Below are 23,970 nucleotides of genomic sequence, written 5' to 3'. Positions count from 1 at the left end.
GTAAAGATATAACAGACCTATACTTGTACTCTGATGGCTGTGTTGGCCAAAAAAAAATCATTCAATGATCCACATGTGCTTAGGACTGGTGCAAAATGAAATGTTACAAAATATTGTACATTGTTATCCTGTAAGAGGACATTCATTCCTTCCCTGCGATAGGGATTTTGGGTTATTCAAAAAGAACATTAAGAAATGTGATAGAATCTACACTCCAAAAGAATATGTTAGTCTGTTAGTACACAGTAAGTCAAACGTCACAGTAAAGATGGTGGAGGCTGAAGACATTTTGGACTTCAATACATGGTGGCCTCATTTCTTCAAGAAAAACTGTGTGGCTATAGAATGTGTGGGAAGAGATACTCCTCGTGATTGTAAAGTGAATTTTACTCCTTTCTCTTTCAAGGAGTTCAGATATTCAGCAGCAAGGCCAGGAGTAGTTGAGGCATGTCCTTTTATTGGTGGACTTGTTACATACACCTTTCCTTTGGCTCAGCCCAGCATTAATAATCATTTCTCCATGATTATTCCAAAAGCATACCCTGCAGGAAAGGTGCCCATTAATCGTCTAAAGCTGCAGGACATCAAGAAAGTTGTAAAATACGTCGTGGGTGACACGGAAACGCTATCATTTTATGAAGACATTTTATCATGGCCAACAACTGTAGAAGTGGAGAACGAATGACTGTAATACTTTCCTAAAATGGTTGTTTTATATTACTGAATTTAATAACAATCAATGACTGTGTTATTATATTTAAATATCCATGTTTTTTTTGTAATATGCAATCATTAACATAATATTTTCAGCATTCATTGTTAAAAGGAACTAACTCCAAAGACTTTAGGCTTTATATATTAGAAACTAAGTGTAATCTGAGACATGACATGAGTTTAATATGTCTGTTAATGATAGAAATTGATATATAAAAATTTTTAACATCATAACAGTAGAAAATTTTGTTTAAAACAGTTTTAATTAATATCCCACAATTGTGATTTGTGGACTAAGTGCATTTTTACAATGACCGATTCAATTGTTCAAAGCTTAACTTTACTCCAGTGGTATAGCCAGTTAGTGTGTGCATGTTGCGGCCATTGCCATTTGTGGGATGTTTTATCATGTGAAGTAAAAGACAATCAGTACTTTATGACCAACACATTATTATCTAAACTGCATATACCGAACAGCCGTATTAAGCCGCCTGTTCATGTCCTCGGCATTTCCACCCCAATCAACATTTTTCCAACCACATATTTTCAAGCCAAACAACCCAATGACAGTAATAATTCCAGTATTCTGAGGGGTTGGGTTTCACAATTTAAGGATTACCTTTATTTCTTGGATATAATTGTCTACTTGATTTTATTAAATAAGTATTAAAATTAGCTTCTCTGAAAATATTTTTTGCAAGTAGATAAGTGGGATTAATTATTTTTTATTAAATTTATTACATTACCTATATAATTTAATACAGGTCTTGGTTTGGTATGTATGTCTTTTTAACAAAAGTAATTAATTTTATATTCAAGAATTTTTTTTAATTTTACCCAAGAAATTTCAGTTCTGTAAAATGTACATCCTACTGGGATTTATTTTGTGAGGAACCTAGAAGTTACCATATTTCTTCTTTTTTTTATTTTAGATGTATGTACTATGAATTTGGATTTCCATCTTTATTGTGTTTGAGGTTGGTTGTTTTTATTTCTGTAGGCATTCTGGCAAGCTGTTGAGAGTTCAGAGTGGAACAATCAATGGCGTAGGTTGCGTCTACTGCATGCCATTTTAAGGAAGGCAAACTGCCTAGTTTGTTTTTCCGTCAAGTCATGTTACTACTACACGCCCAAGCCAACTGTGGTCCCGAGGAGGGGAGTGATGGGAGCGCTGGTGTCGCAGTGAGAGAGGGGTGGGGAATGAGGAGGGGTTGGCTGTAGGGGAATGCAGTCAGCTGTGGAAGCAAGGAGTATACACATGCGTTCATAAGTGTACGCAACATGTAAGCATGATTACCTGGATGAAACGATGGCCATGAAGCGCAGTCGTGCAGTAAGAAATGTTGTGATAAGGTGAAGGTACAGTCGTATGAAACAGCGAAGATGTCACAGTGTGTACCAAAGTGTGTCACAGCATCACATTGTACCGTTTGTGTTATAATAGCCTAATTATTTCACTCAGCACCATATTTAACATACATGTCTGTATACATTTGCCTATAATCAAAGAAAATATTGTTTGTGTGATTAATTAATGAAAAAAATGCAAGAAACATTTCAACACAGTTTCGTGCATAGTGCACGTAACAAACGCCCATTCAGCCATTTAGTTCTTCAAATCTTGATATGTTACCATTGGAATATGTGCTGATGTTGTCCAAAAAGTCCCATTCACTGTCTGAGCTGGACTCGCCAAAGTTAACAACAATTTTCTCAATTTCGTGCTCCATTAGACAGTCAAGTCACCTGTCCAGTACTCTGCTTCTGTATGTTTTACATGTAAAATAGCATTTTGCCATTCTTCTTTGGTGATGCTATTGATTGCTTCTGTTGTGATGTTTTCAATGGTACGTGATTATTGAGCGACATTTTTTTCAGCAACACGTGATTTCACAATGTTCCATACATACTCAATAGCATTAAGCTCAAAGTGGTATGGTGGTAATCTTATTACTTCATGCCCATGTTCTTCTAACATCTCATCTATGTGAAACCTGGGAGGTGGACGTCGACCAACGAGCTGGAGGAGTTCACATTTTGTCATATCATTGTCATGCGGAATGTTGTTGTTCTGTAACCATTGGATGATATCTTGTTTTCTTGTACCGGCTGTGGGTGGCTTATTTAACTGAACGGAATGATAAGGGGCATTATCCATTACAACCAACGAATTAGCAGGCAGATTTGGAATAAGCTTGTCTTGCACCCATCTGGAAAAGTTTGCGAAGTTCATCTCGTCTCTCTATCAAAAAATAATTTAAATATAAAACAATTTTTCTTATCTTAATTTAAATTGAATATGTTTAAGGTTAATGATGATACCATATTAATTTTTTTTTTTATAATCAGGTTCTGGATTATCATTTCTGTTGTTATAGAATTATGAAAGTTGTTCTTGTTTATCTGTTAGTTGCTTGCTGTGTTGTCTTGTGTATGTGTTATTATAGTATTGTCCTCAATGTTATTCATTTTGTTTCATGTAGCTATTTGTTTTGTGGATGTATTTTTTTATGTTTATCGTGCCTACCTCCCATGGCCTTATGCCGTTGGTAGGCATGTAACAAATTGATAAATAAATAAATAAATAATCGCCACTTTTACCTTCTCCTGATCACAAAATGCAATCACATTACTAATCACTTCCCTGCACTGGCTATGTATAGTTTTGTGTTTTGTTGTACTGCCCGATGCCATTTGTCAATACATGTTATATTACAGTCACGTACGCTTCGAAACCTTGCTCCGCTTTCAAAGGATCGTGAAATACTTGAACACCAATACGCCCGTGTCCGCGCACTGTGACGTGACTTATGGTAACAGCTCTACTTGCCGTCCCACCCGCGACATGACGCGCTTCGACCCTTGAAGCGGACTAGGGAAAGGGAGGGGACAGTGTGGCGGAAGGGATGACGGCGGAGGGAGGGGTCCGTCTGACCTTGGGTAGTTCACCTTTTTCCCGGGACCACAGTTGGCTTGGGCGTGTAGTAGTTCTCCTGTGTTCAACAATTCACACGCCCTAAGTATGGCACTGGAACTCCTTCATGTGTTTATTCTCTGGGTACATAAGGATATTATAAAATGTTTTATAATTTGAAGCAATTTATTGCCTAAATACATTTTTTTGTGGTAACAAGTTTATAACAATTTCCTTATTAGAAAATATATTCTCTTCAAAATCTTATCCAACTTATCTAGAAATTAAACTCACATAATCACAATACATATTAAGTTACATTTACAGTATATTAGAATGTATGTAATTCTTTACTAGTTCAAGTCCATATCTAAATTTACATTTTCTGTTGACTCTAACGAAGAACAAACAAAAAGTTTTACGAAATTGATAAAGAATATCCATTTATTAACACTTTATTTATCCAAGCCAAAAAAAATTGGGTTGGGTCGCATGTAACAATCTTGAAATGAAAATTTTGTCTACAAACATTTTAACAGAAAAAAAAAATGGAGCACAGCTGTAGGTTAGCAAGTTCCAATTAAATCCTCAATCTTGCATCCAGACTTCTTCAAAGTTACATAACATTATTCCTGTTTTAAACACATAATTACTTACTTTTTTTCGGATGAAATTTTGAAGTGGACAGAACCTGGAGTGGAGTCCAAGTGGACTGAGCTGGGAGTGAATATCGACTGATGCCTTTAATACAAGGGTTTGACATGGACTGAAGTGTAGAAACGAGTACAGTTGGAGCGAAGCTGGCCCAAGTTAGGTAAGTTTTATTTCCTCAAAGTTAGAGCCCACCACGACAAGTTCAGGATGAAAAGTAAAACAGAATTTAGTTTCGTGATTAATATCGCCACCTTTTATAAGATTTGGCAAACTGTTTCCCAAAATTACTTTGCACATTTTAAAACTGCTCATACCTTAAATTTTCTACCACTTGATCACTCAAGACACCTTCAAAATGGTGCTTTCGGTTTTTGCTTTACTTCCAGTACGATCCAGAGAGTTTAGGATAAACTTTTAATAATGATTATTCACTTCAGTCATGCTTGGAAACTGCATTAGATTACCCTCTTTTATCACATAATTGTCGCACCCATATTTTAGGCCGTTAAAATTGGGATAAAAATCTTTCTTGCGTAAACTCGCATTATGTTTTTGGTCCCGCTAGTAGATGCCGAGCGCTTTGTGTAGGTATCTTTTCCGTATAAAACGATGTATTTTAAAGTAGAAATCTATTATTTATTCAGTCATTACCACTTACTTAATTAACGGAAATATATGAAGTTGTCTGACATGTAAATTTTCTTTATAAGACTTTTTAAACGTTATTTCCTTTATCTGATCATCTGCGTCGCTGCGGTTTACCGATGTAGGTATCTTTTCCCTATAAAACAATGTATTTTAAAGTAGAAATCTAAAATTTAATTTCGGTCATTACCACTTATGTATTTAATTAACGGAAATAAGAAGTTGTCTGACATGTAAATTTTCTTTTAAAGACTTTTTAAACGTTATTTCCTTTATCTGATTGTCTGTGTTGCCGCGGCGTACCGCTTATAAAAATGTAGCCAACGCATCATTCATGTTTGTTTATGTTGCTTCCTGTATAGAGCACGCGTACGTAGTCGAATATCAATATCTCACCAATTGGATGCATCACGCGCTCTCTGTCAACTGCCGAGTTAACTATATTTGATAGCCCGCATTCTTTCGTGGCAAGTGTATACTACGACACGTTAGTTCACGTCAGAAAGTGGCTTGCGTTCGCGTTTAGAGTTTTGGTTTTTGTATTTAAAGTTGAAAAAAGGTTTTTGTTTAATGAATTATTGATATAGATTGTTTGGCGTGCTCTTGTATACTCCACCTTTTTTTAAATAAACGTACTTTTCATGAACGGTTTTTTTATAAATAACTTTACCTAACAAAATTTTTTTTTTCTGCATAATCGTCTCACCCCTACTTTTCAAACTTAATTTTAGAATAAAATGTGCGACGATTATGCGAGAAAACACGGTAACTCGCTCCATTCCTTGTGTGTTTAATATAGAAAGTTATGTAAAAGGAGGTTGTGACAACTGATGGTGATGGATAATATTACAATAGGGTAGAAGGATTTAAAAACAATTCTTGTGTTTTTAACTAAACAGAAGAATTGGATTTGTGCAAAATTGATGTTCAAATTAACATGCAATAAAGGTAGTGCATTACAGTCCTGATACAGTCGGATCAAGCATGTTTTGAGTGAAATCACTGATCAGGATTCTTCAGTCCACTCAAGAGTTCAATCCAGATCTGTATGTTTCCATAAATGTGTCTGACCCAACTATAAATGCCATGTTAAACCAACAAAAGATCAATATTTTCGATGCAGTGTTCACGACTTGAGGAACTTTGCGTGGTGTGCAATGTGGTCGCCAATGAACGTAGACACAAAGAAGTAACTGTGGTCATAGCCTTCTCTCAAGTTGAGTGTGAGTGGTACGTCTGCTTTCTTGGCTGCATCCTTCAGGTTCTCCGGCAACAACTGGGACTCCTTGTAGAACTGATCCTCGGTGCCCTGGAACAAAACACATTGCAACACATTTTCTATGAGCCAAATGTGTCTGCATGTATGTGAACACATGAACCACAAAGAATATTACCTAGTATCACTGTTTCTGTAAAGTAAGGCTGTATCATTTATTGATGCAGCCTTAAACAAAGGACCCTTTAATATAAATCCTGCATTTAGTCAAGAAAGGATATCCGTATTCTTTCCATTTTTACACAAGCTGGTGTATGAAGAAATAAATACATTTTCAATTGCCATTTGTTTATGTTGAAATTCTATTTCTAAGCAATTTTTACATTGGTATTTGTTCCAAGTTGATCAATTCACAATAATAAAAACACAGAAAATTTATGAACAGCAGTAGGTTCGTTCAAATTTGGACTATAATTGCCTCAAAGGCCACAAGAATTCACAAAAGGACACAAGTGATTCTTCCTTATCCGAAAGGCTGTGTTGTCAATTCTGTAGGGACACTTGCAACTATTCAGAAAGTCGACAAAAATGACAGATATCCTTTAAGATGCACTTTTCAAAAATCTTTTATGCTAAAGGATCCTTTAAAAAGGAATTCATAACATTTGTTATTTTCACAATCATAACTTAAAAATAAATTTAAAAAATGTGTGTATGAAGTCTTGCTTCATAATTATAGATAGAGATAAATTACTAATATTTTTAATATAATAACAATAAGAGATAATTGAGAATAGTAAGGTCACAGGTATGACCTCAAAAGAAAGAAATCTTTCCTAAACAAATAAATAAATTGTAGATTCTTTGAATAAATAGGATTCATTTAAAAAAAATTTCTCGTACATTTAAAACAAACTTTGAGTTTAAATAATTCTTTAACTTGAATCTTGCCGATAGTTTATACAGCTTAACTAATTGTCCAAATGGAACTGTGTAGTCTGAGGTAGGTATTTGGCATGTGAAAGTGACAACATGGTATACAAATAGGACCTAGCTCAATGCTACTGCAGTCACTCCCAGCTACACTCCGATTGAGAAATATTCACACCTCTTAGTTGAACCTAATGTATAACACTCGTGGGCTCGTAATTATAATACGGTGTGTGATTTAGTTAATCAAATAATAATTTGTGACAAATAATTATCCATGTCAAACTAAAGCAGAAATATTTAGTTACACAGCTAAAACAATACAGAACACTGTTTAACAATGCTGATTTACACAAGTAATTAAATTAATAATACTACATACATGAAAGAATATTTTCTTTTGAATATGGCCTGTGGCATGGTCCACAACAATAAGCTAACACCCCGTTGTGTTGCCCTCTGCCCATATACTCTCTAAAGTAAGGTGGCGTCAGGCGCAGGCAGGTCCCTACCGCCGCGACCCGCCTATCCCTGCAGGATGACAAGGTTCAACCTGAGCCGCACGCCGCCACGTGGAGCCCGCTCAAGGCTGCTCCAGCAATCACCGCCCGCGCCAACGGCACCGGAGTGGGGATAGCGCAATGTCCACCCACAAGAAACAACCACACACATGTAAGTGCGCAAGAATGCTGCGTCCCTGCCGTCTTCTCTCCCGGTTCCCTCACCACTTACCTAGCTATTTTCCCTCATGCGATTGGACTTTTCGTAATGCTCGAAAATTTTTACCCCCTCAGCAAAGAAGTTTCACAGCATAGAACTAAGAATACACGTTAGTTTTTTCCACAGCTTTTTAAGGTACGGTTTAAAATATATTTCAACCACTTTTAAAACAGACCCTAAAATTACATTGCTTGGAAAACGTAAATCCCGCTATTTACAATATGAAGCATTGATAAAAGAGAGTTTTAAATTGAATGTCATGTAGTACATCACATATTTGTAACACAGAATACTTACAATTTCATAAAGAAAATTTAAAACAGCTTCAATGTATGATTCTTTCTACTTCAGTGCCAATCAATGGTATATTAAAATGTCAGTAAAATCCTTTTTAAAAATTTGTCTGCATAAGTTTTTTAAAAAATTTATCACGTAACCTACATACAATTTCACCCTTTTAATAAGTTTTCCCTCATAATAAATTAAAATTTCCAAGGACCATAAGAAACTACTTATGTTACAAACAGAATACAGCCTGTGTTGTTCAATACGGTGTTCTTCGGTTCGACACATTCTGCAACCCCACACCAATCCAGCTGCTAATGTGTTTCCCAACCCCCCACCACCTTTGGTGTTTATTAGGGTCTATGAGTATTTTTAATAATATCCAATATTCTGATAGTACATTCTAATTTTCAAATAAAATAATTTTTTTGATTATTCATCACCAATAGATACAGCAAGTGGGAATCATTCACAAAAAATTAATAAAACAAGTGCAACATGGATGAAGCCAGAATTTTGGATTTGTTTTCTGTGACATAAGTCATCATGTACTTAATAATGTATTTCCTGATTGAAATTGAAGGTGTTACTGTAAATATATACATACACCCACACCTCAAAGTAACGCTGTTTGTTTACAGTGGTTTTGAAGCAATGACGCCAATAAAGTACGGCATGATTTGAAGTAGCGCTTTTTTTATGTGAATTTTTATTTCTGTGCGCACAGTGGCAATGGCACTTTTGTAGCATTAAATACAATGCAACAAATTAATAATATAATAATGTGACGAATCAACAAACAATATCTTGCTCTTTTCTTAATAGCTATTCGCTTCCTTAAATACGTACATATTTGGGTATTTCTGAAGACGCCCAAGTATTCAGCCAATGTTTATTTTACGGCATCTCGCGTGTTAACAGCAGCTCTGGAGAGTAAAACTAGTAGCTTTCAGGGCTAGTTTATCTTGTACCTGCTAGGATGCACTAGTGGCAGATATTGGCACACACACATTTAGAAAAAAAAACACAGTTGTAAATTAAGTTAACAGGTTAAATAATTGTTCTAATAATAGAATATGTTAATTTATTCTTCAATTCTTATTAAAACTGAAATATATCTTGTATATTAATAAATTATTATTTTGTTGCTCAGAAATGCTGTTAGCACCTTCTTAAGAATGTTATGCCCAAGTCCTATTACGTTAACAATGTAGTATATTAATTTTTAAATATAATTTTGGTTGTTAAAATGCATTTATTTAAATGTACTTAAAATGTATTTAGACATATATTTGTACTGTAAATTAATTTTAAAATGGTAGTAAGCAGGCAAACTTAACTGATTGGAAAACAAATTTTTTGTAGTTAACATGCATTCTTATAGAAAAACAGTATTTGATTAGCACTCTGTTTTCCTGGAACAAATTAGAGCGTTACTTCGAGGGGAGAGTGTATACTGCAATTAACTTTACTAGGCATTTGTTTATCTGGGAACTTACTACAGCTCATCATTACAACCACTTAAATCCTTTTATTAGGAGCAAGAAATATTTCAAATTAATTATTTACTCCAATTCCAATGAGTACTTTGAAAGATACAAAACTGGAAGGGTGTACATAAGATAGAAACAATGGATATATAATATATTTATGTAGAAATCCAATATTTCTGTCCCCATTTCAAAAATCTTGTGCCACTCATGGCAGCATGTAATGTTAGGCTATTCCACTTCTCAAAATAGTGACCCTATCTTTATACAATTCCAAACAATATGGCTGACTTGAGTATTTATTCATAAATACATATATGTACCCCACATTATGCAACTGTATACTTGGGAATTCCTCCAAATACTGTTTTTATTGAACTTGACTTGACTTAAATTATACCCTAACAGCACATCCTTAAATGCACACCACTCCCATGCACAATTTAAAAATTCAATTTATTTACTTAAATGGACTTCACACAATTCTGACACAAATTTTGAACATTTTCACATTCAAGTCCTTTCACATACTTTTATTTAAATGACTACAAATACTTCCATAAAAAAATTCCATAAGTACCGAACGATTACTTCTCACAATATTTAGCGATACAGTTGACCAATTGTGTTCTGGTTAAATTGGCTATATAGTATAAAATCATCTTAAACTTACTTCATACCATTAAAAACTTTATAAATGTTAGGTACTTCTTTGTTAAATACTAATCAATTAAACACTGAAAAATTAGGATCATTGATATTATGTCAAATCTAAAACATGTTTAAAATTCATAAAACAGATTACATTTGTCTTTCAAATGCTAATCACACAATGTGACACAGCATGTTTCTAACAATATAATTAGCATCACGACAATGACAGGAAATGAAGTTGTTAATCCATAGCCACAAGGTCTTGGTAATCCTACTCTATATTCCAAGGTTGAACCCAACTTAGTATACAAGCGAAAAATTTACTTTTTTCAGACACCACAGCTACACTCTCCTAAAGACACGTTAATGAAATTCAAATAAAATACCTATCAGCACTACATTACTCTTGATATTAATAAAGCATATGTTTAAAATACACAATAAGTCACAGAAATATTGAAATAAGGTGATTGGTTACCAACATGCCTCATTTAAAAATACAATAGACTTATGATAGTCTGGCATTCAATGTATGAAATGCCCGATGGCCTGGCAAAAATGTATGGACTTAAGCAAATTGAAGATAAACACCTATTATATTCAGGTAAGGTAAAAAAGCTTTTACAGTACACATGTAAGTGGTAGTCTTAAGCATTTTGAGTGGCGCAGGATTAGTCGGGATCGCTCAGAAGTGTACGTACGAGCCTAAAAATAGACAATGAAATTTTTAGTTTTGGCCTGTATTTGTGCTGAAATGTTTAATCCTTATGTTACTGCAAATCAATAGGTATTTGCTGCTAAGCACCAACTTACACATATATTTGCTCTAAAACTTAGCACTTAGCAATTGCAGGAGATACAGCTTGATAATCAGACATTTTTGGTAATTCACCACCTGTTAAGTCAAGAACTTGCTGGATCAATGGCTACAGAATGTATACTGGGATTCAGACACAAAAATAAGTGAATTTTTCTTTGACCCTATCATGATGTATTTTTATAACATGTAAATTCAAGTAAACAAAGTAAATATGTGCCACTGATTTTATAATTGCATTCTAGTCAAAATGTGAGGAATGAAGTAAAATCTCATTAAATACACTAAACCTGATAAAAAAAAAAAAATCAAACAAATCTAGTATGGTTCTGAAAAAAAATAGTACTTGAAAGTGAGAATTCCTCTAAAGTAATGTACTTTATAATAAGGTTACACTGTCATACAAACTGTATTCTGATTAAAACATCATGTCAATATTTAAACCATATGTTTTGAATTTTTTTAAAAAGTTGCTAGCCACAAAAAGTATTAAATAAAAATTACTTCTAACACACTCCAAGCAGGGTCCTTTGGGGAGGTATGGCCAACCCAACTTTTAGTAGGTAAAAAAAAACACTGCATAAAAAACATTTCTCTAGTAGATATTCTTACCAAATGTAAAAGCAACATTTTGGCAAATTTTTAATTAATGAACACAGTATAAAGGCATGAAATTTATTTTTAATATTAGATCCCACTCAGACCATTTAATCTATGAAAAATCCTTGACTTTTTTTGTAACCATTATTACTTTTTTTCTGAATCTGTAAGTTTTTGGGGACGTGAACAAGTAGACACCGTGGGTTAACATCACGGCAACACAGTACCTGGTCCACCAAGATGTTTAACGCAGGGCCGCTGTAGTTCTTGACCAACTCCGTGGCATCCCAGCTACTCCAGGCCGCCTGGTCCGGACCGAGGTAGCCGCTGAACGCCTTCTGCCCCCAGGGACACTTCAAGGGGTTGCTGATGGGGCAGAACGCCGATGCACTGCGGTACTTGCCAGGATTCTTCAGGGCGATCACCAAGGCACCGTGGCCTCCCATGCTAGTGGAAGACAAACCACAAGTTCAATGTTCAGTGACCATTTTGTTTATGAAATTCAAGACTTCTTCGTTATTAGTTTTCAGTCTTTACAAACACACTACAATTGGAACCACTCCCATGCCAGACTAATGAACATCATTATTATTTTAACAAGACTACTAAATGAATTATGAAATGTAACCAGCTATAAAACAGGAAATACTACACTGAAATAATTGTTCATACCTTTTTACATTAATGAAAATTAAGAAGTTTTTAAGGAGCAGTTTAAGGATTTAAATGTCTCGGGACATTATGAATTCCAATATTTTTCTTCTCTTTTACTCATTAGTAAAACTATTATTATTTTATTTGAAAAAAAAAAATTGCTGGTTCACCACTGACAAAAGAAATGCAGGCACAAAGAGTATTCAATGAGCTGAATACCGTTAGAAAACTAAAGTGCATGTACGAAACACTGCTTTGCTGTCAGAGCCCAAAACAAAATGATAAAAAATATGCACAGCACAATGTATTTTTAACTTTTATGAGTTTTATAGGATCCATGGTGAAAAATAAGACATTTAAGGACTTCTTAAGGAAATTAAGAGATGTACAAACCCTGAGGTGTCTCAATTGGTGCCGGCTTACGGAATGTGCCAAAGTGTAAATCTTTAACTGTACCATTTATTTATCAAGATTTTTCAACATAGAAAAAGATTCTAGACCATTTATTAAGTCAATTTGTCATTTCCAGCACGTACCCTAAAAGAGAATTACTGAACTAATTAATTTTGGCTTAAAGGATCCTGCCTATCCAAGCGCACATAAGGTGTGCTGAGCTTCAGAAAAAAGCCACACAATTTAAAAACTGCTCAAGATATCCAAGTGGTGTTAGTTTGCAAAAAAACAGTTAAGAATAAACTAAGGACGGATGTGTAGTTCTGTTACCACATTTTGTTTTTAAACAGTATTTTTAGAAGGGTATAAATGGCTAAGGCAAGTAGTTTACGGAATATTTTTAGGCATGAACCACACAGTACAGATTTTTGAAAGCACTCGAAGAACTTGCATTACACCTTTATATTCAATTCTCCGCCATATAACGTTATGGTGATCACTCACATCTCATAGCTGCCCTATCTCACTAACACAAATACACCCTTGATTAGGCAGACCCTTCACATCTTGCCAACAGCACGGTTATTAGAGACGATGGGTGAAGCAATGTGAATAAAGCAGCAATGGAATGCAGCATTGGTGAGTGAAACTAGAGTACCCCAAGAAAATCTACTGGCTGCAACTGCCTTCACATTACCCACTTGCAAAAAATTCCTGTTTGCGGCAGCTGGAATTGAATCCAGATCATCTTGGTGTGAGGCGAGCTTTACCTGGGTGTTCACATTCTGTCAAGTCAGGGAATTTACCTGGAATCCTGGAAAATTGACTGTTTTCCATCATCCAGACTGTGAAAGCATTTCTTTTCCGGATTGTGTTTTAGTGCATAGTCAAACACTAAGCCTGTGCGAATATCAGTTTTTTAGTTCGAATCGAATACGAATACCAAATTATTCTCGAATACGAATATTGAGTTCGAATAATTGGAATGAGAATTGAAATCCCATAAAACATGATATATCACATCACATTACAATATGATAACAGGTACATATTTACTGATACAATGAAGGTAGAATCAAAAAACTGATAGTACTTAAACTTTTAAGGTTCTCCAATTTTATAATTAGTTTGTATTAAAAAAAAAGTCATGTCACATCACTACATATTAGCTAATTTAAATTTTTGTGGAGAAACACAAGCTGCTCTACATTTTCGAGGAGTAGACTCTCTCTTCTACACGTCACAATGTTGCCAGCTGTTGAGAAAAGTCTCTCACTGCACACTTGTGTGGCAGGTATAGACAAGTACTTTCCTGCTACCACAGCTATGTTTCGGAAACAAGTGCGTCCCTTCTCTGACCAGAAACTGAAAGGATTTTCATTCTTTGGGATTAAGGGTGCTGCCAGATATTCATTTACTTCTCCTTGGATAGTTTCTTCGTAGCTTGCAAGCGTAGACTGAGCTGCTGTTGAAGGTTTCACGTAGGCCCACAGAGATGACTTCTTAATAGGCATTTCACTTGTAGCCTCACTTGTCTCAGTTATAGTTTCAGCTACTGTGTTCAGCTTACACAGCTTACATACCTCCCTGCACATTTTCAACCCATATTTTTTTTTTTAATTTTCATCCTCAATTAGTGAATCTTTGAACCGTGGATCTACCATCATAGAAAACACATTTACTTCACAATCTTGGTACACCATGAAATGTGATCGCAAGCTTTTAAGTAAGTTTTTGGCAAGAGTTTCTGCTTGTTTTTCATCAGAAGTATAATTTGCCAACATCTTCTCCATGCAGAAGAGAATGGGAAAAATTAGCGAACTAGTAGGAAAACTATCTGAACTGACCTCTTTAGTAGCCTCTGCAAGAGGTTCCAAAACATCAACAGCCTTGCAGAGATTCCATTCATTCTGAGTGAATGAGTCCAAATTAGTTCCTTGTAGAGCTGCCCCAACTGATTCTCTAACCAAAATAAGTCTGGCCAGCATGTAACGTTCCGAATTCCACCTTGCTTTCTGGCACATATTTTGAAGTCCTTCTGTTTCCTTCTTGTTGGCATCTCCAATTGCCAGCTGCAAAGTATGTGCAAAACAAGTTAGTGATTTGCAATTTATTGCTTCAAGTGCACCTCTAAAGTTACGAGCATTGTCTGAGACAATAAACAGTGGGATAGTGTTTCCTTCAATTAATATGTCCCATTCCTCCAGAGTTTCAACAATAGAAGCTTTTATGGAAAGTGCTGTATAAGCACCACTCAGTTTGCTGACTTTTAGGCAGTGAGACCTGTAATTAAAATGTGTGTCTGCATAATGGCAAGTGAGAGACAGATAAGAATCTGAGGCTCTTGATGTCCAAGAATCTGTTGTGAACGACATTGACTGAATATCTTGGATATCATTAGCCAATGTTTCCTGCATTTTACTTTTGCATTTTTGGTACAAATTTGGAACAATACTGCTTGAGAATGTTGTACGGCTTGGAACAGTGTATTTGGGTTGTGCTTCCTCCAACATTGCCCTAAATCCTGGTACATCTACAATGGCAAAGGGATGCATACTTTTTACAATGAAATTTGCTACCCTGTCAGTTAGTTTTTTTGCATTAGGGTTTGAAGGCTCCCACTTGGTTGGCTGAATGAAGCTGGAAATTGTTGACTGTGTGTGTGATGAACCTGCAGAAGTCTCCATCTGTGTCCTTGTAACCATAAGTTTCTTGACTTGTGATTGATAATCTGAATAGCTATTCATCATAATGTAGCTGCAAGTGGTTAATCATGCTAGTAGTTGTCCCTGAAAAAGTGGAAAATGTATTTATACAGCATGAAAAACTTACTTATTAAATTTTTTTTTTATTACATAGAAATTAAAATTTAAAAAAACTGTATAATTTTAACTAAGATAAATATTGCAATTATCATAAATCCACTTTTTTTTTAATTAATTTCACTTAAGCATATCAATATCAGATCTATAATTTGTTTCAAGCAAAAAAAAGTTTTGAATTCTTGAATGTTTAATAATTTTCAATGCTATGAATCTAGACATCTGCCATTTACATGAAATATCCATTTAAATCATTATAAGTGTCTTGAGTGTGTTTAAAATTGTGGTGCTTAGTTTTAAAAATATTAAAAGTTCCAGACTGAAATAAGGTGTGAGATTTTTATTAGGTTAAGAAAGGATGCAGTTCTGTTATTATCTACATAAGCACACTTTAGCACAAAGAAACAATACTTAAAAACTACACTTGCCAATCACAGATGTGCTAACCTATCCATGTGATAACAATGTAAACCTTTATCATATTCAAGGACTGTTAAAAAAAAATCATCTAGGTAATTTCATGCAAAGGTGATGGATGTTTCACGTCAATGACTACGATATAACTATTTAATACATACCCTTTGGAGTTTTCAAACGTTTCTTGCATCGTTTGCAAATTGTTTCTTGTTTACTTGTTTGCGACTTGTCAAAAAATTTCCAAATCACAGATCGTCCCACTGTTGGAACATCAGCCATTCTGATGTTCACTGCGCAAGTACTTATAAGTAATGGCTATGTATGCCACCTTACTATTGCACAAATGAAAATCTCAGCAGTCAATGTTACTATAAGACACACTCACAAGTGTATGTGTACAGCAACCACACTTCATAAATACGCTGTGTGGGAATGGAATTTCATTTCCTGTAATTCGGGCTGGGAAATAATTATTTCTCATGAGAATCAAAATAGGATCTGAAAAATAAAAATAAGAACTTTAATAAACACCCTCCTAGTGTAACCTTTTTTTTTTTGACGGGCAGCACAGGATAATTGCCTGAGCTGTCACTATGCGAGGAATTTGGGAAGGGTGAGAAGGGTTTGAAGGGGGATGGGGGGGGGGGTTTCCGCCTGCATCCGGTTGTTTACTGTGTATTATTCTATTGAAAAACATTGACGTAGCATGTTAGGCTTTTGGAGTCTTTGCTGTGAGTATGCAGCCAGATGTTTTCCACATGGTCTGTACAAATTTCTTTCTCTTCGTCGTCACGTTGGGAACGAAATTACAGTGCCGACAAACCATGTTTCACCCTCTAATCTGAAAACCGTCACCTATAACACCCCAGTTGTGTGGATTTTACAGACATGTATTTATCTTTATCAGTATGCTGACAGTTCAAAACTATTTTATACGACCTGACGACATTCTTCTACATAAAATACGTTAGTTATCTCGCTCCGAATTACTGTGTTCAAACGGGCTTTAAGTGGCCAGATGTAGTGGAATAACTCCACATACATAACTCTAAAACATTACGAAAATCCCGCGTAACTTTTGCCCCCACCCAACGAGAGAAACCTCCGTGATCACGAAATGTTTCCCGGTTTCAGTGATCCCGCTCAGCCTTTTTCGTAAATGACTGAATATTCGTTTTTCCGAAGTGTTAGTATTCAAAATCGAATCGAATACGAATAATAAACTATTCGTTTTGATATTCCAAAATTTGAATACATATTCGCACAGGCCTATCAAACACAATAATATAAAATGGCATAAGCAGGGTTCTGTTTGAATTTGAAAGAAATAAGGAAGTGGAAAGAGAACTAGGCCAATTATGGTGATGGTGAAGGTTAAATTTTCTTTACTTCTTTCTTAAAATTGCAAAATAGGTAAATTATAAAAAAAAAAAAAAATTATTTCAGGGACATTGAAAATTTTTAACAGGGAAACTTTATTACAAATTTGTGTGGACTCTAGGCCTGTGCGAATTTAGTTTTTGATGTGAAGCAAATAGTAAATCAAATGTTTAAAACATTTGTGAAGTTGAATCAACTTTTAAATATTGTTCTCAGCGAAGCTGTATTATGTATACTCATCTGTTAAAATACAAGCTTCAAGTAAAATACTATTCATAGAATTTTTATAATGTTCGAACTGATTAAAGTGACTGACCAATTCAGCTTTATACAAAACATCATTCAGTAAAATTATAAAATAACAATGCATAATATTAATATTGAGCATTTATAAAATGAATCATTATGCCTTTTGATTTTTTAAGTAAGCAACTTTACACAGCAAAACATATAAAATACAAAAAAAATTAATAATTTTCATGAGCAAATCTTAGGCTTCCAAAAAACCTTAAAGTTTTGCAACAAATGCGAAGCTTCACATCAGATGCGAAGTTTTGCATCACAACTGAAGTTTAAAATAGGTAAAACAAACAGCAAATTTCCTGTTAAAGTCAAATCAATTATTAAAAGTAGCTTAATTTGATTTGCTTAGTGGAAGCTTCGCCCAGGCCTAGTGGACAACTCATCTCACCCAGTGGCGTAGCCAGGATTTGTGTTAAGAAGCATGCCCCCCCACCCCCCCCCCCCCCGTATTAAAGCGGGGGATCCAGGGGTCCTTCCCCGGGAAAATTTTGTTTTTAAGGTGTAAAATAGTGCTATTTTAGCAGTTTTCGGTTCTTAAATTTAAATATTGTAATGGTAAAAATTTTATTAATTTTAATATGAAATTTGTTTGAGTGATTAATAAGAAATTAATTAAAGATTTGATGCTAAGGGGGGGGGGGGTTAACCCCTAAATCCCCCCCCCCCCCCCAGCTAAGCCCCTTATCTCACCTGTGTCCCGTGATGGACTGCGAGCCCGGCTGAACGGGAAAGTTCGCGACGATTATCTCGGGCAGCTCCTTGGTCACGTACGAGTACATGCGGTAGTTGCTCTTCCACGGGTCCTGCGTGGCATCCACGTAGAAGCCCGCGCCCGACCCGAAGTCCCAGCTGTCATCCTCACCGGGTATGCTTAAGCCTCCTGTTGGAACAGAAGCTGCTTGTACAAAAACTGACACTTCACAGACAGCACTCATCAGGCAATGTAGCAGAAAAAAATTTATCAAATTGAAATAAAACTATTAATACGTGTGTCAAAGGGTTTCTGTATTTTTCAGCAAGTCAGCCCATTGTACCTATCAATCAGTAGTTTTATATTAAACAAAACTAAGGAGGAGGGGACAGTTTTAACTACCTTACTTTCAAAAAGGGCCCAGCCTACCTTTGACACACACATGGTGTTGCAGAGCTTTAGAAGAAACCATGCAATTTGAAAATTGCTCAAGATATGCAAGTGGTGAGTTTATGAAAAGCATGTAAAGAGCTGATGAGTAATTCTGTTTCCATATTTTGTTTTTAAACAGTATTTTTAGGAGAGTGAAAATACCTAAAACATGTTTTTACAAAGTAATTTTTAGACATAAAATACCCAGTACAGATTCTTGAAACCACTTAAGGAACTATGGTTACCACTCAAATCTCATAGTTGCCCGATGCATGATGAGAAGACTGCGCACCAGTTTACAGCCTTGCGTTTATAGGCAATTCTGCGCTAGAATCACCAGCTAGCATCGCACTAATCATCCCGCCTCACTAACACGAATACACCCACGACTAGGTGGCCACATTAAATTCTGCAGTATAGAAAAAGATCTTGTACATAAAGTAAAGCATAGCAGTTAATGAAAACCAACACCTGGGGTTTATAAGTGTTGATACATAAGCAAACAAAACACATCAATCAATTCTAAAAATTGTGCCTCCCTAACTTCATTAATGCAACAGCATTTTAAGTACCACAATGTGTGACTTCATACAACAATGATGTAAGTACCACCAATTTGGTAAAAATTCAAGTAGCAGATTTTAAGCAATTAAAACTTGCATAAAATTCTCTTCTAATAACACTGAAAAATAAGGCATAATTTTTAAACACATTACATAACTATGAAAAAGAGTTAAATCATGTTTGTTTATAAATAATGAGCATCATTTTTTAAACTTATAATCACAAAAATTCTTGGCTGGGAACTTCTCGCAAAGGTTTTACAGTATTCTGGTAACTCTTCATTCACTTTGTTTGTGGTTTTCCCTAATAGTTTCACATTTCATATAAATAAGACATAACAGGACAGACAGTCTACTAGTTAACCTAATAATTTATGTTCTATCTATAAAAATATGACTGGGTTCATGAGATGACCTAACCAAGAAAGGAGTATTTATAAGTCAACAAAGGTTAATGTTTTAATTAAAATATTTTGATTTAAATGTCACCTAGTGTTTAGGGACAAATATATATAACAACAAAAAACTCTCATTAGAATATAATATCGTATTCCCCTGTTAGTGGTTATCTTCTTTGTAATTGGTGTGAATATGGCAGTTTGAGGAAATAATGTAAAAATTCATATTGGTTGTTTTTGAAGAATATTTTCTATTTTAAAATTTAGAAAATATCAAAGACCTGGAAAAGTCATGAAGATTTCTTTAAGGACATCCAGTTGAGGAGAGTATGTTACTCTTTAAGCGTATAATTCTGAAAGGTAGCCTACCTAACTATTCAGTATCACTTATCTAATTTCATCCCTTTATCCTGATGGCATGATTCAGTATATATTCATCCAGTGGTACTTGATGCTTGCTGTTTTAATTTAGCACATCGGAATATCCCAGCCAAACAAAAACTAGAATATTATAATAAAAAAACAAGTCATGTCAGGTATTGTGGAAATTTCCTTTTGTTTTCAACTTATGACCATAATTCATTGTTATATCACAGGTTTTTGTTTCGTCCAGGATCTTCCGACATACTGAATTAAAACAGCAAGCATCATGTACCACAGGATCGACGCCATCGGGATCAAAGGATGGACTTGGATACATGATAAGGAACTTTACTGAAATAAGAGAGCACACTCACTGGGGCTGGTGTCCGGCCCCACGATCGCGACGTTGTGTTCGGCAGCGTACCGCTGGGCCCCGGCCTTCTGGATGAAGTTCTGCTCCGTGCAGGTCAGCCCTGATAGCCAGTAGATAGCAGGGACCTTGACCTTGCCCTTGCCTTCGACAGCCTGCGGCGGCAGATAAACCGCAAAGTTCATGCTACATCCTAGCTCCTTGCTGGAACAGAAAAAGAATTAGATTAGCACAAGAACTACTTTTAATATGCTACCGATATTTCCACTCCACTGTTTAAGTAACTATCATCATTAAGTAGTAACAAGCAGTAATGCCCGACTCCTCTGCAACTTTTAGGCTTTGAATCCTGTTTTTTTTTTCTATTTGAAAAAAAAATATGTGGTATCCAAATTTCCTTGACTTTTCCACTCACTTCTCACTATGAAAATTACTAATTTCCCTGACAAATTTTTTACAAGTAATAATTTCATATTTTGCAAGTTTCTGAAAGAAATAAAGACAATCCATTTTCTAACCTCCCTACATATGCGAGTTTAAACAAAACCTTGCATACCTATGCTATTCTACAGTGTGTATGACTAGGTATGCACTAAAACACCATCTGAAAAGAAAAAAAATGTGTTCAGTGTGTGTAATGGCATATCAAGAGCATGAAAATTCGATTTTCCAGAATGTGGACACCTTAAAATATCAATAATTCAGAATATCAAATAAGTTTTGAATTGAATTTAACCATAAACTAAAACTTTTTTTTGAAATTTACATTTCACAGAAGTAAAAACAAATATGTAAAATACACTTAACACTTTTTACTGTTGTTTGAAACTTTGTGAAAATTTGGTTGACAGACATTGATTACAAAGTAAAAAGTACTGTAAAAGTACTGTAAACATAGTAGGCCTATTATGTTACATGAACAGTGAGGATTTATGGTACATACCTACAATGTTAAGGACTGCTGTGACAGCTAGTAAATCTAAACTTTCATAGGCAATTATGGTATCTATTACTGACAAATAATTACAAAAATTATATTATTTGCAATAGTAAATCAAATGGTTGGGGTAGATTAATTCAAAGACATTTAAAAGATGAAAATAGTGTAAACGTATTGATTCACAGAAAAAATTTTTTATGCCATTTACAGTTTGAAAAACTCGATAGTCAAAGGGCCGTGAATTTGAGGTAAATTGTAGAGTTCTGCAAGTTAAAAGAGAATAAATATTAATGCAGAACTATTCAAAACCACTGTAATTTTGTTCTTCCAGCAATATCAATACTTTACAATTCAATATTTTTAATGCTTTTTACACACAATTTTCCTGGATTTAATTGCCCTTCCCATTATTGAGAATTTTCAGAATCCAGTACAAATTTTACAATTCAAATCTCTGGAAAGCTCAAGAACATTTTGTAATCCTAATAAATACTATTTTCACAATTGTTTCACAGGTACCTAAATGTTTCTTTACCTTAAGTATGTGAGTACACAGATTTGTGTATTCATGATACTTATCTTACAGTTCTGACAGCCCTGTAATGTCACTTCCAGGGACAAACAGATAAAGGTGTATAGGCTACTTCAGGTGATTTCAAAAAGCCTTAGTGTTGAGAGGCTTGTCGTGATAGATATAAGAATTGAATTCTATCCTAATCATAACTGTAAACTGATCCTAAACTAAATAATGCAGAGAGCTTGATTGATGTGCAGCATATGATTTTACAATAAAAATTAATTAACGTTATGCGAAAATGTCCATTGGCTATTACTACAAAAATCATATTGCTAAGCAAATTCTTACAAATGTGTGGATGGCTAAGAAAAATTCCTAAAATTCAGTCGAAATTATGTAATATAATTAACTCGCCCGGGGGAAATATGTTAATGTATTTTCAAGGTCAATTTTAGATACCTAATATATACTAGTTACCTATGGTAGTCATATTAAATACAGTTCAGATAGCAATATTAAAGTATTAAAAATTTTACCTTTCATGAGAAAACACTTTCTGATATCCACCGAAGCACTTATTGCTTGAAACTTCTTTGATTACTGAATCAGCCATCTGTAAAAGTCGATGCATTAAGCAAAAAAAATCCTCTAAGTCTAAAGTTAATACAAAATCTGCGGTAATCACAGATGGATACTCAAAATTCACAAATTTCTCTAAACTGTGCAGTACATACCGGCATGGATCTATTCTTAACCTTAAAAAGTACTTATAAATTTACTTCGACACAATTTTTGTTATGAAATTATACCTTAACTTCTCAGCTGCACGAACAGTCAATCAACACTCTTTATTCTGAGTCACACCAATAAATAAAAATAATAAACTATACTACTACGATTCCAGCTCAACCTAAACACGACCACAACCTTTCTGATTTAGCGTTTGAATGCTCATGGTTACTTCGTGATGTGCACCGGCACCGCCATCTAGCAATTTTAACACTAACAATGTTCGAATAGTTCCGATGTTCGCCGCTCGTTCATGCGACTTCGGTAGAACGTATTTTGGTATAAGACCACGTAAAACTAAATTTCTTGTTAGTGCTCAAAATATGACATTGTAGTTTTAAAATTTATTCAAAGACAAATGACATAATTTTAATGTAAAAGAACTATAAAAAAAGTAAGTTTTTTTGCAACACAAAAAAAATCCCTTTTGGCACAGTCTACAGGCGTAGGTAGATTTGCGTTGTAAGTACCAATTTCTTCTGAAAATGATTAGGAAACTTATATAATCTCATGGAAAATTTTAAGAACTTAATGTACATTACATTCTATATTTTCTCCAATATTCAAAAAAGATCGATTAAACATTTTCTCATATTACATGTAGCGAAAATATTTTGAATATTTTTAACTCAATACATCCAGCATTGCATGTCTTATTGAATTTCATATTATGCTTACTAAGGAAGTTATGCAAATAGTGTTAATCTTCAAACTCTATGTTTTCATTCTATGCACTAATACGTGGTCGTGCGTGTGTGTGTGTACCTATATATAGGTATTTATATTTTAAAAAATTTTGACCAAGGTTTAACGTGATATTAAGATGGTTAAAATTAAATCGTGACGAATTTGATACAAGGAAAGTTTTATTATTATTATTATTTTTATTTCAATCCCTGTTTTTACGGTAATAGTTCGTTTTATCACAAATTGTTTCAGCCAAAGGTTTTACATAAAGTTCAGGAGTTTTACAATAAATTATAACAGATTTGATATATCAATTTTTTTTAAATTAATGACTTTTAGGTCTTTCTGTCCATGTTATTTCCACCCCTTGTGGTAATGGTTTATTACATAAAATGTTAGCTGCTACAATATGTAGTATTTCTTTGAAATCTACCTAAAATGAATGTTTTATTTCTAAATTTGTAACTGCTGGGGGATAGATTTTTTTTCTAAATAAAATTTATATTGTACCAAAATTTCCTCTTATTTTGAATGTCAAGTGTACAAATTTTAATCAGCAAGTACCAAAATTCTTTTTAAGGGGTGGGAATGTGGGGTGAGGTGAGTTTTCGT

At 34.6% G+C, this 23,970-nt stretch overlaps 1 protein-coding gene across 2 annotated transcripts; it reads right to left on the bottom strand.

Annotated features, from left to right (window-relative positions):
- Window positions 1–3,795: 3,795 nt before the first annotated feature.
- Window positions 3,796–23,015, bottom strand: LOC134531791 (S-formylglutathione hydrolase). 2 transcript variants are annotated; one of them, XM_063367720.1, is made up of 6 exons: window positions 22,692–23,015; window positions 22,419–22,495; window positions 20,430–20,629; window positions 18,299–18,488; window positions 11,867–12,086; window positions 3,796–6,236 (listed from the first exon to the last, which is right to left on the bottom strand). In XM_063367720.1, exons 2-6 carry the CDS (start codon window positions 22,493–22,495, stop codon window positions 6,054–6,056), a joined length of 870 nt encoding a protein of 289 aa, XP_063223790.1. In that variant the 5' UTR covers window positions 22,692–23,015; the 3' UTR covers window positions 3,796–6,053. The 2 variants fall into 2 exon arrangements, with proteins under 2 accessions (XP_063223790.1, XP_063223789.1); XM_063367719.1 differs by having other exon boundaries at window positions 22,617–22,878.
- Window positions 23,016–23,970: the final 955 nt, after the last annotated feature.

This window comes from Bacillus rossius, chromosome 5 (genome assembly GCF_032445375.1).
Source record: "Bacillus rossius redtenbacheri isolate Brsri chromosome 5, Brsri_v3, whole genome shotgun sequence".
NCBI lineage: Eukaryota > Metazoa > Arthropoda > Insecta > Phasmatodea > Bacillidae > Bacillus > Bacillus rossius.
The sequence above is the reverse complement of the archived record's forward strand: the minus strand, read 5'-3'. Positions and strand labels throughout refer to the sequence as shown.